General features: G+C 41.3%; 2 protein-coding genes across 2 annotated transcripts; both read right to left on the bottom strand.

Moving 5' to 3' along the window:
* Positions 1-31: 31 nt before the first annotated feature.
* On the bottom strand, positions 32-5,591 carry pank2 (pantothenate kinase 2). Its single transcript, XM_083683690.1, has 7 exons — positions 5,290-5,591; positions 4,383-4,735; positions 3,733-3,986; positions 2,838-3,014; positions 2,628-2,751; positions 2,104-2,229; positions 32-1,528 (listed from the first exon to the last, which is right to left on the bottom strand). The coding sequence occupies exons 1-7, from the start codon at positions 5,498-5,500 to the stop codon at positions 1,478-1,480; spliced, it is 1,296 nt and encodes a 431-aa protein (XP_083539816.1). The 5' UTR covers positions 5,501-5,591; the 3' UTR covers positions 32-1,477.
* Positions 5,592-6,026: 435 nt separating this feature from the next.
* Positions 6,027-14,051, bottom strand: mavs (mitochondrial antiviral signaling protein). Its single transcript, XM_083684011.1, has 6 exons — positions 13,969-14,051; positions 12,037-12,104; positions 11,740-11,869; positions 11,373-11,553; positions 10,022-10,989; positions 6,027-9,830 (listed from the first exon to the last, which is right to left on the bottom strand). Exons 3-6 carry the CDS (start codon positions 11,860-11,862, stop codon positions 8,838-8,840), a joined length of 2,265 nt encoding a protein of 754 aa, XP_083540137.1. The 5' UTR covers positions 11,863-11,869; positions 12,037-12,104; positions 13,969-14,051; the 3' UTR covers positions 6,027-8,837.
* Between the last annotated feature and the right edge of the window lie 577 nt (positions 14,052-14,628).

Here is a 14,628-nt window from a genome sequence, read left to right as displayed (position 1 = left end):
ATTGTTAGGAAAATCGATAAATACAATCTCAGAATCTGACAATACAATAATTTATTTTCAATAGAAAAGAAATCGAGAACATTCTGTAATAAAAAAAGTACAAACTTTTTGCACAGGATACATCTCACCAACAGGGGGAAACCGTAGTTTTATGGAGTCAAAAATGAGTCTAATTCCAAACCTTTTTTTCAAATGATGGTATACTGTACAACACAGGCACTTTGATTTATTTGGTTGAAAATGAATCACTATCTTTAAATTCTACAATATACATTGTAAAATAACTACCTTGCACAGTTTCCGAGACAACATTGCTATCCTTACAGACAATCTATGACTAATGTCTGATTCATAAGGGAAATAGATTGTGGTGAAACAAAGCAACTGACCACAAAGAATGCAATCAGGTTAAGTAGGTGACTTTCCTAAGGATGAAATAGTGAATATGCATGACATGGTCCCTATTCCTTAGAATACTTACAATCGGACAATTTACAAAAAAGAAAAATACATTCAGTGTACACTGGCCTACATCACAACCACACGTCCAACAAAATCAGAACAACAAGTCCAACAAGAGTGAGATAATAATTGTCTTTGCAAGGCAGAATTTAAGACTGAAGAGAATAATTAAACTATAATGAAAAGTGTAAGACATAAGTGTCTCTGCAAACAGTTGGTTTCTCGTAATACATTCAGATGAACACTGAGTAACACAATAACTTAAACTCTAAGAACATCTTAGTGACAAAACAGACCCCACATATTATGTTCCTTATCAACAAATTGTCAACCGACATATCTCAGATCTGCTACATTCAGGCTGATAAGTGTACATTTATGTTATATCTTCGAATAAAAGCATGTGTGCAATCTGTAGAAACATTGGTTGCAGAAATTATTCAGATTCCCTCTCCTCTTATTTTTGATATGACTAGTAAAGAATCTGAATCTGAAGTGTAACAGTAAATGCCCCAAAGCGCACACCAGCTGTACCATCCCCTAAGCAGTGACCTTTCCTTTGTACAGCAATAGAGCTGCTTAGGACTGACAATTGACATACAATATTTGTAGTTCTCGGTCCATTGTCCCTTCATACCCTGGTTTATTAATATCAATAATCCCTATATATACCTTGTTTCTGTGTGATGGATTCAAACTGAAGGCTAACACAGCTTTTAACGGCAGGACTACTGGTGATGCAATTACACAGCGCATGTTTAAACATACAACATTTAAGGCAACAGTGGTGAGTTTTGCAGACTACCTTGTTCACATTGCAAATAGATGTGCCAACGTATTACGGTACATGCAAGTGGATAGGACAACAGTCATGGTTGCCTTTGCCCCAATGCAGTGTGGATAGATGGGTAAAGGGGTAGTCCAAGGCGACAGTCTTTGGGTTAAAGCAGAGTCTTAATGCTAATTTGTTTACAGTAGAAGATGTGGTGAGGCAAGGCCTTCAGTGCCGCAACATTCAGGATGGATTCAGAAGCTCCAACAATGCCCCAACTGCTCCGAAGTAGCCCTGACAAAAACAAAATGTCAGTTTAATTAATTAAGTAATAATGCTTGAGAAGTCGTCATTTATTGTCAAAATTGTCATGGGTAGGGGGAGTTGTTACGCACGACACACAGCAGAGTGCCGGCAAACCCCTACCAAGTGACAATATTGACGATAAATCATGGCTTTGAGGACATTATTTATTTTTATACTACGGTTAAACAACAAATGCAAACATTTAAAAAAGAAACCAATGATTTAAGTATTTATTTTGTGATGGTTTGTGATGGTCTCTCCCCTTCGCTGACACATTTGTTTGCCAAAAAGACAAACGTTGTCAAGGGAATGTGATAAACAGATCTACTGCAGTGTATGAATATCATAACAGGTTATTTAACTGTGGCAATATCATTATTAAATTATGGCTTTGAACATGTCTCCGCCAATCACAATGCTTGGTTTGATCAACCTGTTGTATAACAGTAAATAAACCTCTTCCCATGACTCATGCTGTTGGATATAGAATAGACTGTCAAGGGAAATTTTAAATCCTTTTTTGTGTAATGTCTTGACTTTGCCTCAGGACCTGAGGAACTTACCTCATGCCTGAGGAACAGTGCCTTCAGCTGGCCTTTGGACCAGTAGTCCATGGCATAGGCCAGGAGCTTCATGGACAGGGTGTTCACCCTCAAGAAGTTCCCCACGAACACCACTCTCTCAATGTTCTTTATAAAGAGCAACAAAATAATACAGTGAGGTAAAAGTTATTAGGGCAAATGTTCTCATTCTTTTCACCTTATGGCGGCAAAGGATAACATTACAATTTAGTATCCAATTTCAATTCTATTTCCATTCAAATATTGTAAGATGATGCTTTAATTACAAACAAATAAAATGTCTCTCAATGCAGATTCTCTGAATGCAGCAGATCTCGATGCCATCATAGCCCTGTACAATGCTGCTTGATCCAGATTTCACAAGGCAGCACCGTAAAGAGGCTGAAGGCAAAGAGTGAACAGCGACTGTGCTCCGGGCAACAGCATATCACTCTGTGTGATGCTCATAGGTCTTCAATGTGAGCAGAGCACACTAAAGCTTTGCAATGCACACAACTTGAAATCACCTCGTTCAGTGCACACATCCTGGTGATGGAACCAATGTTATTGGTGATAGACACCAACGTAGCCCTGGCTAGGTCCTCTTTGGAAATCGACTCCCGTTTGTCTTTACACATCATGTTCCCAAAACTATAATTAGAGAAAATACAGTTATTGTTACTCTGGTGGTGCACTTACTCAAACCTGACCGGACATCTTGACATTTAATTTCGTACCTTGAAGCCACAGCCCAGCCTGGAAGCCCAAACCTCTCATAGTCTCCCCCATAGATGTCACGTACAAGCTTGTCGACGTGTGTGCTTTCCCCTTGCGACGCCATCGCCAGAGCCTCCTCAAAACTGGAGCACCCCGTCAGGAGACAACAAAGTCCAAGGAAAGTCCCACCGCCCAGGCTGGAGATCACACAGGCTGTTAGTTCCTCCATATACATTTGGGCTGTGATGCATATAACCCAATGCACAGCTACTAAAAAGATAGGACGATAGTAGGTGGGTAGAAACCATTATCCAGATACCACCATAAACTAATATACCATCCAACTAACATCCCTAGTGCCTTCCTCCTCCAAAGTTATTGGTCCAGGTAAAAAAGATAACCCTCTAATGTCCCCTGTCTCTTTTTAGCCTAGTATATTGTCAACCAGGTTGTTACGTGTTCTATAATATCTAATGTTTTTGAATGGATAAGGAAAACCCCACCCCTCGTCATATAAGGCTGCTCCCATCTTGCGCCCCTTACTCCAGTCATGGAGCACAGAGGGCCATTATGTCACTGAGGGCCTGAGCAGTCATGTGCCAGACAAAAATCAAAGAGTTCCTTTCAAAGCAACCAGACAGGGAAACCACGAAGGAAAACAAACAGAGCAAGCAGCAAGCCGCCACCAGTGGAGAGTGTAGGAAAAGCACAACAGATAATAGCAAACTCAAGTTGGTACTGAGCAAACTCAATTAAAAAAAATGCTACATCACTAGTTTAAGTCAAAAGGTCTTTAGAGAGCAATCTCCTTAGAAATGCTCTCATCACCTACGTCTCAACAGCCTGTTACAGTAGTTTTAGGGAGACACACTAGGGAGACACACTGACCTCACTAAAATCCTACAAAGTCCTTACCTTGTCCCAGTGACACGTTTATAATTGTTCTTGGAGTAGACTGCCAGGATGCTGACACCTGACCCAATGTTGACCAGCAGCAGTGGGTAGGGATTCTCCAGGTTGTAGGGTCTTTGGATACAGTGGTCTGGGTCTGTGGGATTCTCATAGTAGTAGCACTCAGAGGGTCCACTGGACACCACTGAGTCAATGTACAACACTCCCCGGATCAGACAATCCAACTCATCCAGCTTCAGCAGCTGCAGATCAGCCATCTGTGGAGAGTACAGATCAGGGGGTTATTTTCTTCAGCTAATCTCTCAAGAACTGTCCCTCCTTAAGACCTCTTTATCCCCACTACAAGTTTCTCTCCTGTAATTTTTTTTAAAAATAAAAATATTAAATAAAACAAATAAATAATAATAATACCAAAAAAAGAAGTAATTCTTCCTTCTTCTAGCTGCTCTATTAACAACAGAAATTAATTATAATTACATGGCATCACAAAACAACAAACCCCCATTAATAATAATCAGATATTTAAGATAAGGCAATTCCTGTTATTTGCCGTCATGACAAAACAGTTATTGAGTGGCAGATGATATTACCCAACCCTCCATTAAGATTGTGCGAGGACTGATTGTATCTGGAGGTGCCGTGTGAGAACCCACCGTGCGAAAGTCTGACTCAAACTTGTAGGCCCCCCCTCCAGTGGCACACAGGGTGGTGTGAAGGCTGGAGAAGTGCTTGCTTCGGCCCATCTGCAGGAAGGCAGGGAGGTCTTGAGTGGGGAAGCGGATGAAGTGCAGGTTTCCTGTTCGCCCACACATTGTCAGGTCCTGCAGCTCCAGGTGAACATCCCGGATACCAGTTTTGCCATACGCCGTATTAGAGGTCAGGTAACGACGAATGCTCTTAAGGTTCTCCACTTCTTCCTGCTCCTCTTCCGCTGTGATATCTTTGGGTTCGAAGTAGACAAGCTTCACCAGAGTGCCACCAATGTCCATCCCAAACCAGGGAAAGGCTGCATGAAAAACAAGGAGAACAGCTCTGCATCATTAAATTCACTATGATCAAATGTCAACAAAAATGTGTAAGTTCACAAATATGCAGAATCTCATGCCAAAAATGAGAAAATACTAGTTGTTCAGACTGCTAGGTTATACTGAACATATTCACATGATGGAAGCAATGGAACAGTGTGTTCTAAGACGCCATCTTGTCAACCTGCTGCAAAACAATCATAGTAGTGCACAAAGCATGATACATTTTACTGGTTCTGTTATAAAGGCATGGCAAATTGAGAGTTACTAGATTATCCTGCTAAATTTACTGGTTACAAAAACAGACTAGTCAGCCAAATGGATTTGCAAATGACGCAGATGCTTGCCAACTGCTAGGATCGCTACATCTCATGTAAAGGCGGGCAAGCTAGCTACAGTAGATCACAAGCCATACCATATAGCAAATAAGCATTAGCAATAGCTATATCAAGCCATGACTACCCAGGCTAGACATGTACAGTAGACAGCTATCTTTAATAGCGGATAAACTGCACCAGAATACTGCAACACATACGCGGCCTGCTCTTTTTCAGCGAATCAATCCGTTGCCTGCTTGATGAATTGGATGTGCGTTGATCTTTGGATGTACTTCCACCAGCCTCCATGCTAGCGTCTAATCTGAAATTGTTCGACATTTCCTTCCTTGAATGCGACTGCTTCGGTGGAGCAGTTTCGTCTTCTTCGTCCGTAGCTTCATTATCGCACTGATGGCCATTCAGTTCCATTGAGAGCAGAATTGAATGTTGACGTTTTGATATGACAATCACCCTAGCAAGGTTTTATGTATGTGACTGCGACAGTCTTGTTGTGTTGTCACAGAACTGTCATTTTTCACCAATGTTTTGACTCCCACTCCTTTCACAACAAGATGGGTGTGTACTGGCGAGAGCTCTGAGCCAATCAGTTGTCATCTTCGAATGTTCTTGTAATTTCATTGGTCAACATCGGTTTTGTGTGTGCACTAAGGCGGGGCCGCAGCGTGAACAGCCAGCACTACTAAACAGTGGCGTGTCGTGCAAGTAAGACAAATCTAACATTCAATGGAAACCTGAAAACAAATGTGTTCAATTTAACCAAGCCTACGGCGCACATCTTTAGCAAAAAATACACAAAGAAAAGCATCCAAGTAACGCTATACAATTTAGTTATCCATACATTCTGTACAACTATATAACAGTTAGAACCATGATGAAATTGCAATTCCCTACTGTTGGAGATCATTCGAAAATGTCATACAATACATCGGAAAAAAATAGGGGAATATTTTATTGATTTTCAATAAGAGAGCATAGACTGATTAAGATGAGATCACACTCCACAGGGAAGATACACATCACATGGTTTACAGTCCATCTGCAAGCTAATGAAGTCCAGACCAACTGTTTTGTTTGATACAACTTTCCCAGTATTTTTCACCATATCTACAGTGCAAAACATTCATAATGTATCAATTTATTTCTTATATAACTTTTATATGACACTATTTACAGTACATCACATAGTATTAGATACATTAATAGTATTATGACATTTAAAACCTCTATTTCTCTCTCAATTATGTTGATGGTGAAATCGTAAGAGTGCAGTGGGGAAATAAGGAGAGAAATTAAAATAAATTCAAAATGACAAAGATCAAAAACTAATACTAATGCTACCATACATTTTCATCTCTGCTGTCAGTAACTCCATAATGTCATGATTTCTCATTATCTGACAATCAAAAAACAATATAAGTTTCAGAAATAGAGTATAGGGAACCCTGTTCTAGAAATGAACAATTATCAATACATTAGCTACTGTAGCTACAGTACACTAAGTGGTATACTCATACTTAGTGCACACTCATATTTGGTTGGTTTATATTGAATAACATCATAAATCCACATATAGGCCGAACATAATATTTTTTCTCTATATACTGTATATTGATAACACTCCCAGCCAATGTCTTAAAGCACAGAAATACAGCATTACAAATAAATACAGATGATGCACACAATTAATCGTGATAAAGAGTAAAACAAGGGAGCAACAAGAAGCACTGTGTGATGAAACAGTAAAATTGTGTTCTTATATAGAAGAGATCTAAATAAGACTTGTGTCTTGGACTTATGTTTCAAAGATAGAAGTATTCACAGACTAAGCCAGCAGTCCCTCCCAAAAGGCAAGCAGTTTTTTTTACAGCATTTTACATGAATCTTTGGCTGCCGCTTTTGGCCTGGAAAACATGTTATTTCTTGATCATTATTAGGATTGACCATTTGTACGATTTCTTACCTTATAATATTGCCTTTTCTGCCTACTGAGTGGATTACGGAGAGCTGTTGCTATTGCTTTCTATGGACTGACAAGAATGGACTCTCTCTGTTTGACTTTACAACATGATTTTTGGCTGCTGTCTTGCAGCTCCCTGCCACTCGCTAGAATCTATCTGTTGTGTTTTCACTACCAAACATGAGAAACCCCTGGATTACCCACTCTCTTGTAATCTACATATGGATAATGCGGCCGACTCTAAAGCTACTCAGTTCCTAAATTTGTTGAGCTTGATGGATTTTATTCAACATGTTAATGGGACGACTCACAACCGCGGTCATACGTTGGATCTAATTATCACTCATGGTCTAAGGATTGATGTATTTGACATGGCAATCTCAGATCACTACTGTATTTCTTTTCTCTGCATTCTTATCATCATCTAGCTTTGTTACTGAGCAGGGTTAGGGTTAGTGCTTCTAGACCCTGATTTGAATTTTGAATCTCACATCAGTAATCTCACTAAAACTGCCTTTTATCACCTTAAAATATTGCTAATGTGCGTTTCTCTCCCAGGCCGATACTGAGGGACTTATGCATGCTTTTATCACTAGCAGGCTTGATGACTGCAATGCTCTCCTTTCTGGTCTACCTAAGAAAACTATAAATAAGCTACAGATCATTCATGCAGCAGCACGTGTACTAACCAAGGCCAGAAGGAGAGCACACATCTCACCTGTCCTAAAGTCCCTTCATGGGTTGCCTGTCAGTTTTAGGATAGATTATAAGATCCTTTTATTGGTGTTCAAATCACTCAATGGACTAGTGCCTGACATGCTTTTAATATATGCTCCCTCAAGATCACTCAGGTCCTCTGGCACTGGCCTTTTAGCTGTTCCCTGGGTGAGGACAAAGAACTACAGGGAGGCAGCATTTAGTTTCTATGATCCTCGCCTCTGGAATAGCCTGCCAGAGGAGCTGGGGGCGTCACAACGCCCAACGCTGTGCATTATCATAGCATTCTCTTAATCCATCTTATTTTAATCTACCCTCTTCTAATGTGCTGCACTGGTCCAGATATCAGATTCCACATATTTGCTGTAAGTACACAAATGGCCTGAGATTGGAAGAACCAATCCTTTAAAGGTGCAATCTGTAATTCAAACAACAACAAACAGGCTCCCCACCACTTTCTTGGTAAACAGCTGAATGATGGGGCTGGAGAAATGTAACCACTCTCAATTTTATAGACATAGCTTTCTATCATAGCTATGATATGATAGAACTGACCATCCATGAGATCAAAATGGTAGATTTAACCACGTTTTAAAGCTTTACAGTGTTTGTTTACAACTGTATTGTTTACAAACAATACAGTAAACATGCTTATATTTTGGGTTCTGATGGGATTAGACACTTAAACTAAGCTCATGAGGCATTTTATTATGTTTTTTAAGAATCAATGGCTATTACAGATTGCCTTTTTAAGATCATTCATAATGAGCAAAAGTCAACTCAGCAGTATATTTTGTCAATAAATATAATTTCGGCTACTTTAATTTATCATGAAAGACTGAAAAAAAAAAAAATCCAAATGTAGAGAGCGATCAAAGTTCTGGAATGATTAATGCCTAATGGTTAATATTCATTAAAGATTAACCTATTTGCCTCACCTGTCACCTCGCAAAATAGTTAATTCCCTCATGCTGTAATCACTAAAATAAGGCACCGTGCCAACATAATCTTAAAAAGACTGACACATAATTTCCCATTTCTTTCGCAGCGCTCCTTCTTTCCTAAACCCCCTTAATTCCTAAACCTCCATGCCACAAAGAGGGCAGAGATGCCGACAGCAGCAGCTGTCAGGACATAATAGTTCTGTGGATTATGTGTTAGAGGGGCTCCCTCCTCCCTCAGCTCCTGCTGGCCCAGGGGCTTCAGCTCTGGGATGACTTCAACCCCCATGGGCTCTGGGTGATGAATGTTCTCATTGGGGGGGGCATTGACAATGGATAGAGTAACAGCACTAGTGGGTGGAGCATAATCGGGCGGTTTGGATGAGCTGCTGGTGGCTTGGCCATTGAGGATCTGACCCTGTGACTCTTCGGACATGCTAACTGCATTCCCCAGAACGATCTCAGTTGGGACATCATGGTTCTGACCAGATGATTCTGCGGACACAGAAACTGCATCTCCAAGTACAATCTGGGATTGGCTGTCATGATTCTCAACAGGAGGATTTTCAGATGCACTTACAACATTAATCAACATGCTCGGGGATTGGCCATCATGGTTCTGGATAGATGGCTCCCCAGAGACATGGACCACATTAACCAGCACCTCCTGGTCTACCAAGGAGCTCTGACAAGTGGACTCGTAGTGATCCTCCTCAGGCTCATTATGGGAAAGGGGATAGGGCTCCTCAAGAACTCCATTTTCCTGACATGGCAATGGACTGGGAGCAGGCATGGGTTCTGCAGCAACAACAGGATTAGCCATGATAATGGGAACTGGAGAAGTAGGCTCACAGCCTGACACAGACTCACTGATCTCCAGACGGTTAGTGTCTCCTGAGTACGGCTCCTCACAGATGGGTGAAAGCATAGTAGGAGAGCCAGTGTTCTGTTGTTCACTGAAGAGAATTCCAGGCTTACTGAAATACTCGTCCTCCCCATCATTAAAGTAGGAGACAGCCCCATCAGTGCTATCCACCGCGGGTAAGGTGGCGGCTGTGGCCTCGGAAGCGTGCTGGCTTGAGTTTCCTTGGGCCGGCTCTGTGTGTTGATCATTTTCACTGACCTGAAGGAGAAATCAATGTCAGTTCAACTTACTGGCTATAGTTTCAGGCGTCTTTCAAAATAGGTTTTCATAAGTAGTTATATATATATATATATATTAAAACCTACAGATTTTACTGCATTTTAAGATTAGATTCTATTTAGTCAGCATGCAAAATTACAATGCAACCAAGCACACAAATACATATTTACCTGTGTTACAGTTGGATCAGAGTGTTCTACAGGCTGCTGAAGAACAGAGATGACTCTGACGTCTGCTGGTGGTGTGGTGTCCTGAACTGGTCGTTTCTCAGGGGTCTGGACCGAGGAAGAAGCAGCAACAGTGGGAGTACTATCAGAGGGTGGAGTACTATCAGAGGGTGGAGTTGTCTCGGCTGGAGCAGCACTTTCATTCAAGGGTGGGGTTATCTGGGTTGAAGCAACACTTTCAGCTAAGGATGGGGTGGTCTGGGTTGGAGCAACATCTTGAGATGGGTTGACCTCCAGGAGTACTGTTTTGATAGAATCAGGTTGGGGGGAAGAAGATCTTTCAGACTCGAGTACTGGTGGTTCTAGTTCAGATGCCGACTCAGAGTTGACACTTGACACCTGACCATCTAGGGCACATGTGTTGTTTAGGTTAGGGATTGGATTTTTGTTGATGGAGTCATCCTGAGGGGCTGTGGCAGGAGGTGCTTCCTGGGGGGCTGTGGCAGGAGGTGCTTCCTGAGGGGCTGTGACAGGAGGTGCTTCCTGAGGGGCTGTGGCAGGAGGTGCTTCCTGAGGGGCTGTGGCAGGAGGTGCTTCCTGAGGGGCTGTGGCAGGAGGTGCTTCCTGGGGGGCTGTGGCAGGAGGTGCTTCCTGGGGGGCTGTGGCAGGAGGTGCTTCCTGGGGGGCTATCTCAGGGGCTACTGAAGCCTGTGGGGCCTGAGGAGCAGGCTCTGGAGAGGAAACAGCGCTGGGAGCCTGAGGAGCTGGGCTTGGGGGGGCTACTGGCTGGGCAGTGACCTCAGGAGGGGATGGAACCGAAGGGTTTGACTCTGGAGGAGGTCCTGCCTGAGGAACCATAACAGCTGGAGTCTCATCAGTGCTCTCTGGAATGGGCAATGATGGATTGGTAGATGGTACTGGATGGACATGAGCCTTGATTACAGTGGTTGCAGGAGAGGGAGGTTTGGGATCTAGGGGAGGAAGCAAAGGAAACAATAGCAGAGATTTAATCATAACAGTCTAATCATGCAGAAAACTACAGGAGAAGACAGTAAAGGCGCATAAACATTCCAAACATAATGCATTGAAGCACCATGTTCTGTTTTACATTTAGCAAAGAGTAGTGCAACCTCAAGGTAAAACTACATTTGACCTCCAAAGCCAATAATTTACTCCCCTGAATAGTATTGAATAATGCCTACTACTGTATTTATTGAGTTATAGCAACAACAAAAAAAGAAAAAAAGATCTGTATCAACATCCCCTTCTCATCATATCAATAACAGTAAAATTACACCTTCTATAATTATATTTACAATTACAATTGACATAATGCCCAATAATGATGACTTACTGCTCTGGACTCTGAGAGAGTTGTATTCTAGTCTGACCTCCTCAGCCAGAGTCCTTTGTTCACACGACTCAAGTGCTTCGATTAACTCATCTGGCCAGTTTTCCCTCCTCTTCAGACAGTCCAACAGATGCTGCATTCCACTGTAGTTGCCATGACTGCTTGTCTTGGCCTCTATTTCATCCTGAAAATGACGTGATGATATATGGTTAGTTTGACAGTAGCATACTTCAATCCTTGGAAAAACTTGGCAACGGTGAAACATGAACATAGATAACATAACTTGAGCCAATCAGAATGTTAATGGCCAGCTACATAATCATCAACAATGACCGAAGTCTAATCAAAGTTCAAATGAGTAGGAGCTCACCCTGTCAGACACTGTAAGACAGGCCAGATGGGGCACGATCTCTCTCACTTTGACCTTGGTCACAAACTTCGCCATGTTTCGCCGGAGGTAGCCATTGTACAGTTTGTCACTGGCGTACGGCATTTCTGTGCTGTTTTTTAGTACAGCAGGAGAGTGCATTGGAGAAAATCAAATGATTAGTATGTTGCTAATGTGCAGCCTTGAAACAGCTTTTTTATAGCTACATTTTCACATACAGTACAGTCAGTACGAAGACTGAGATGGAGGTCGGTCACATTCTACAGTCTGGATCATTACCTGGCCTCTCAGTTGATTATGAACTTCAAAATCGAATTCAATCTGAGCCTTTTGTCAGGAAGTGTACCCTGTTCATGAAAAAAAGGAAATTAGGTAAAAAGATTAAATAAAAAAATACAGATCAGATGATGCAACATCTTCAATAGCTGCAAGAAACTGCTGAGAAGGAAACATTAGACAAGATGAGTGAAACCACTCTGGGGCTGGAAATCCCACTTTCTTTCATTGCTTCGGAAACTGAAAGTGAAAGTTTGATGCCATAGCCAAAGTGAATTTACCAAAATGTCCCTAAGACTCCAGATTCTCTGAGATGTGTACATACCGTGTTACATAATTTACATAACTGATATTATTTGAGAAATGTTATAAGGGAAAGCAATGCTGTATTTAAGGGGTGTGAGTGGATTCAAACTTTGTTTGTAATTGAGAGACGTTGGACAGGCCCAGACTAGTAACTGATTAATGACCTCCAGACTCCAAGGGAGCTTAATATCATGAGCAGTGGTGAAGGAAAACTACTGTGTCTGTCTTAATCCAAATACACCCCCATGACATTTTAACAAGTCAGAATAGATGATGGCACACCAACCACATAAGGGCAGTAACAATTTGAAACTACCTTTATCAAAGTGTCTTTATTGTTTTGCCTCTGTTAACAACATTTACAGAGTTTTAAGGAGTTTGTCTCCTTAGTACATCTAAAGTAATTATCATCCCACACGTGTACTTGCTCTTGAGAAGTCCTTTAAAGCAGAGGGGAAATTGTTTATTGAATACACTTTAAATCCATCACTGTTTACACTTATACAGACACCTGAAATAATCTGTTGTCATGTTCAGTCAGGGTGAACTCCTGGCGATTACCAAGATGTCCGGCCGAGATCTCTAGGCCGGCCTACAATAATATCAGCATGTTAAAGTTGACTGTACTGCATGTATAGCAGCTGCAGCCTTGTAGGCTGATTTACCCTGCAATGGAGATACAAACATGATACGGGCCGTAACCAAGGAGCAAAGTCTTTTGCCTTTGAACTACTGAACAGCACCGGTCTCATTCTCTGGTTAAGCAGGCACACACACACCCCCTTACTGTTGGTAGCCACTGTGAGACCATTTTTGCATGGCGAAAGTTTAACAACACTCGTATTTCAGCTAAAAAAAAAAGTGAAGACACTGATAATTAAGAAAAGTGATGAAAGATTGCAAATTAATGTTGACGGTGAAATGCAATGAGGAGAAGCACCTTGACACAAGGACGAGTATGCTGAGGTCTGCCAGAAGAATGCCCTCTACACTACTAGGTCATGAGAACCTTACCTGTTGCTACAGTCTCATGGGGTTTGTCTGGGAAATTAATGACCAAGTACTATAAAGAAGTAATGAGAGTATGCTTAATAGTGCACACTGTTGTTGAAATAAATTGTAAAATGACGATGAATACAAATAATACAAATATTGTAATTATACAAACAAGTGCTAAGTTAATAACGGAGAGACGGGAGAGATATCATTAATCCAAAGTTCTTCTTGTCAACCAAGTTGTTAAAGTGAGAATCGATTGCTCTATTTTCGATATGGGAAATATGATAAGGAAAACAAATTTCCACTTTGTGTCAGAAAAGAGGTCGGTGCCAGAATACGCCGAGGAGCTACATAGGAGGCGCCTTAATTGGACGAAATGTATCATAATTTAATGAGCAAAATCCAAACAGTTACGTTGCCAATTGTCAAGTTTGTTACAAAGTATCATCAGAGCTATTACAGGCCAATAACTTCTTATTAAGGCTGATATACAGATGTAGCAGGCAGTGCTAGCGTTCTTTTCCTGCCTTTAATTTTTTTTTAAAATGCATTTGCGACAACTGCGCTCTAGAGCGCAGCCAAATTATGGTTAGGGAATAAATCTGTCATAATAAAATCTGGATATTTTACCTTCTCGTGACAGCTAGGTTGAAGCAGTCAAAGATCTCTCTCTCTCTCTCTCTCCCTCGTTCCCTCTCTCTCTCTCTCTCTCTCTCTGCTATTCTTACTTTCGATAAACCCATACACACGCCGCCTTCAGAGGCGTTCACTCCAGCCATTCGCGGTCTCTGGTTGGTTTAGAAGTAGCATTTCTCATTCATCATTGGAGGACGGTACCGTGCATGAAAATTATGTCGAATAGAAATGTTTCCGTGTGAGAAGGATGCACAAATATATCTGGCCCCGGTCTAGACCACTTGAACGCCCCAAATTCTGAGGAGCAACCCAATAGACAGTACAGGTTAATCTGGGAGGTCAATATTCTTTCCACCTGATTCTTAGTTTGCAATGTTGAAACATTATACAGAATATACAATGTGATTTGCTTCAAAGCTTTAAATGATGATCATTTAGAAATGAAGAGGAACAGCCAATCAGGGAGAGTCAATGAAAAAAACAAGATGATTGAAAACAAGATAAAGTTACACTACACAGCACACAGCACACCACACTCACAGCAAAATACTGGCCTATTACATTTCTCGAAGTCATGGGGTTTATCTTGAATAAACAGACCCGTAAACCTTACTATAATCTTTACATTCACAGATTACCCCATATAACACTGAT

This window comes from Argentina silus (genome assembly GCF_951799395.1).
Source record: "Argentina silus genome assembly, chromosome: 13".
Lineage (NCBI taxonomy): Eukaryota > Metazoa > Chordata > Actinopteri > Argentiniformes > Argentinidae > Argentina > Argentina silus.
Note: the sequence above shows the minus strand (reverse complement) of the source record. Positions and strands in the feature narration are given on the sequence as shown.

Bases quoted from the DNA above. Each gene is read 5' to 3' on its own strand.
- pank2 (XM_083683690.1), bottom strand. From the start codon at position 5,500: ATGGAACTGAATGGCCATCAGTGCGATAATGAAGCTACGGACGAAGAA. The intron at 3,987-4,382 runs GTGGGTTCTCAC...TACTCTCCACAG, and splicing joins TTGAGTCAGACTTTCGCACG to ATGGCTGATCTGCAGCTGCT. The intron at 3,015-3,732 runs GTAAGGACTTTG...TGTGATCTCCAG, and splicing joins AAACGTGTCACTGGGACAAG to CCTGGGCGGTGGGACTTTCC.
- mavs (XM_083684011.1), bottom strand. From the start codon at position 11,862: ATGCCGTACGCCAGTGACAAACTGTACAATGGCTACCTCCGGCGAAAC. The intron at 11,554-11,739 runs GTGAGCTCCTAC...CGTCATTTTCAG, and splicing joins GTCTTACAGTGTCTGACAGG to GATGAAATAGAGGCCAAGAC. The intron at 10,990-11,372 runs GTAAGTCATCAT...TTCCTCCCCTAG, and splicing joins CTCTCTCAGAGTCCAGAGCA to ATCCCAAACCTCCCTCTCCT.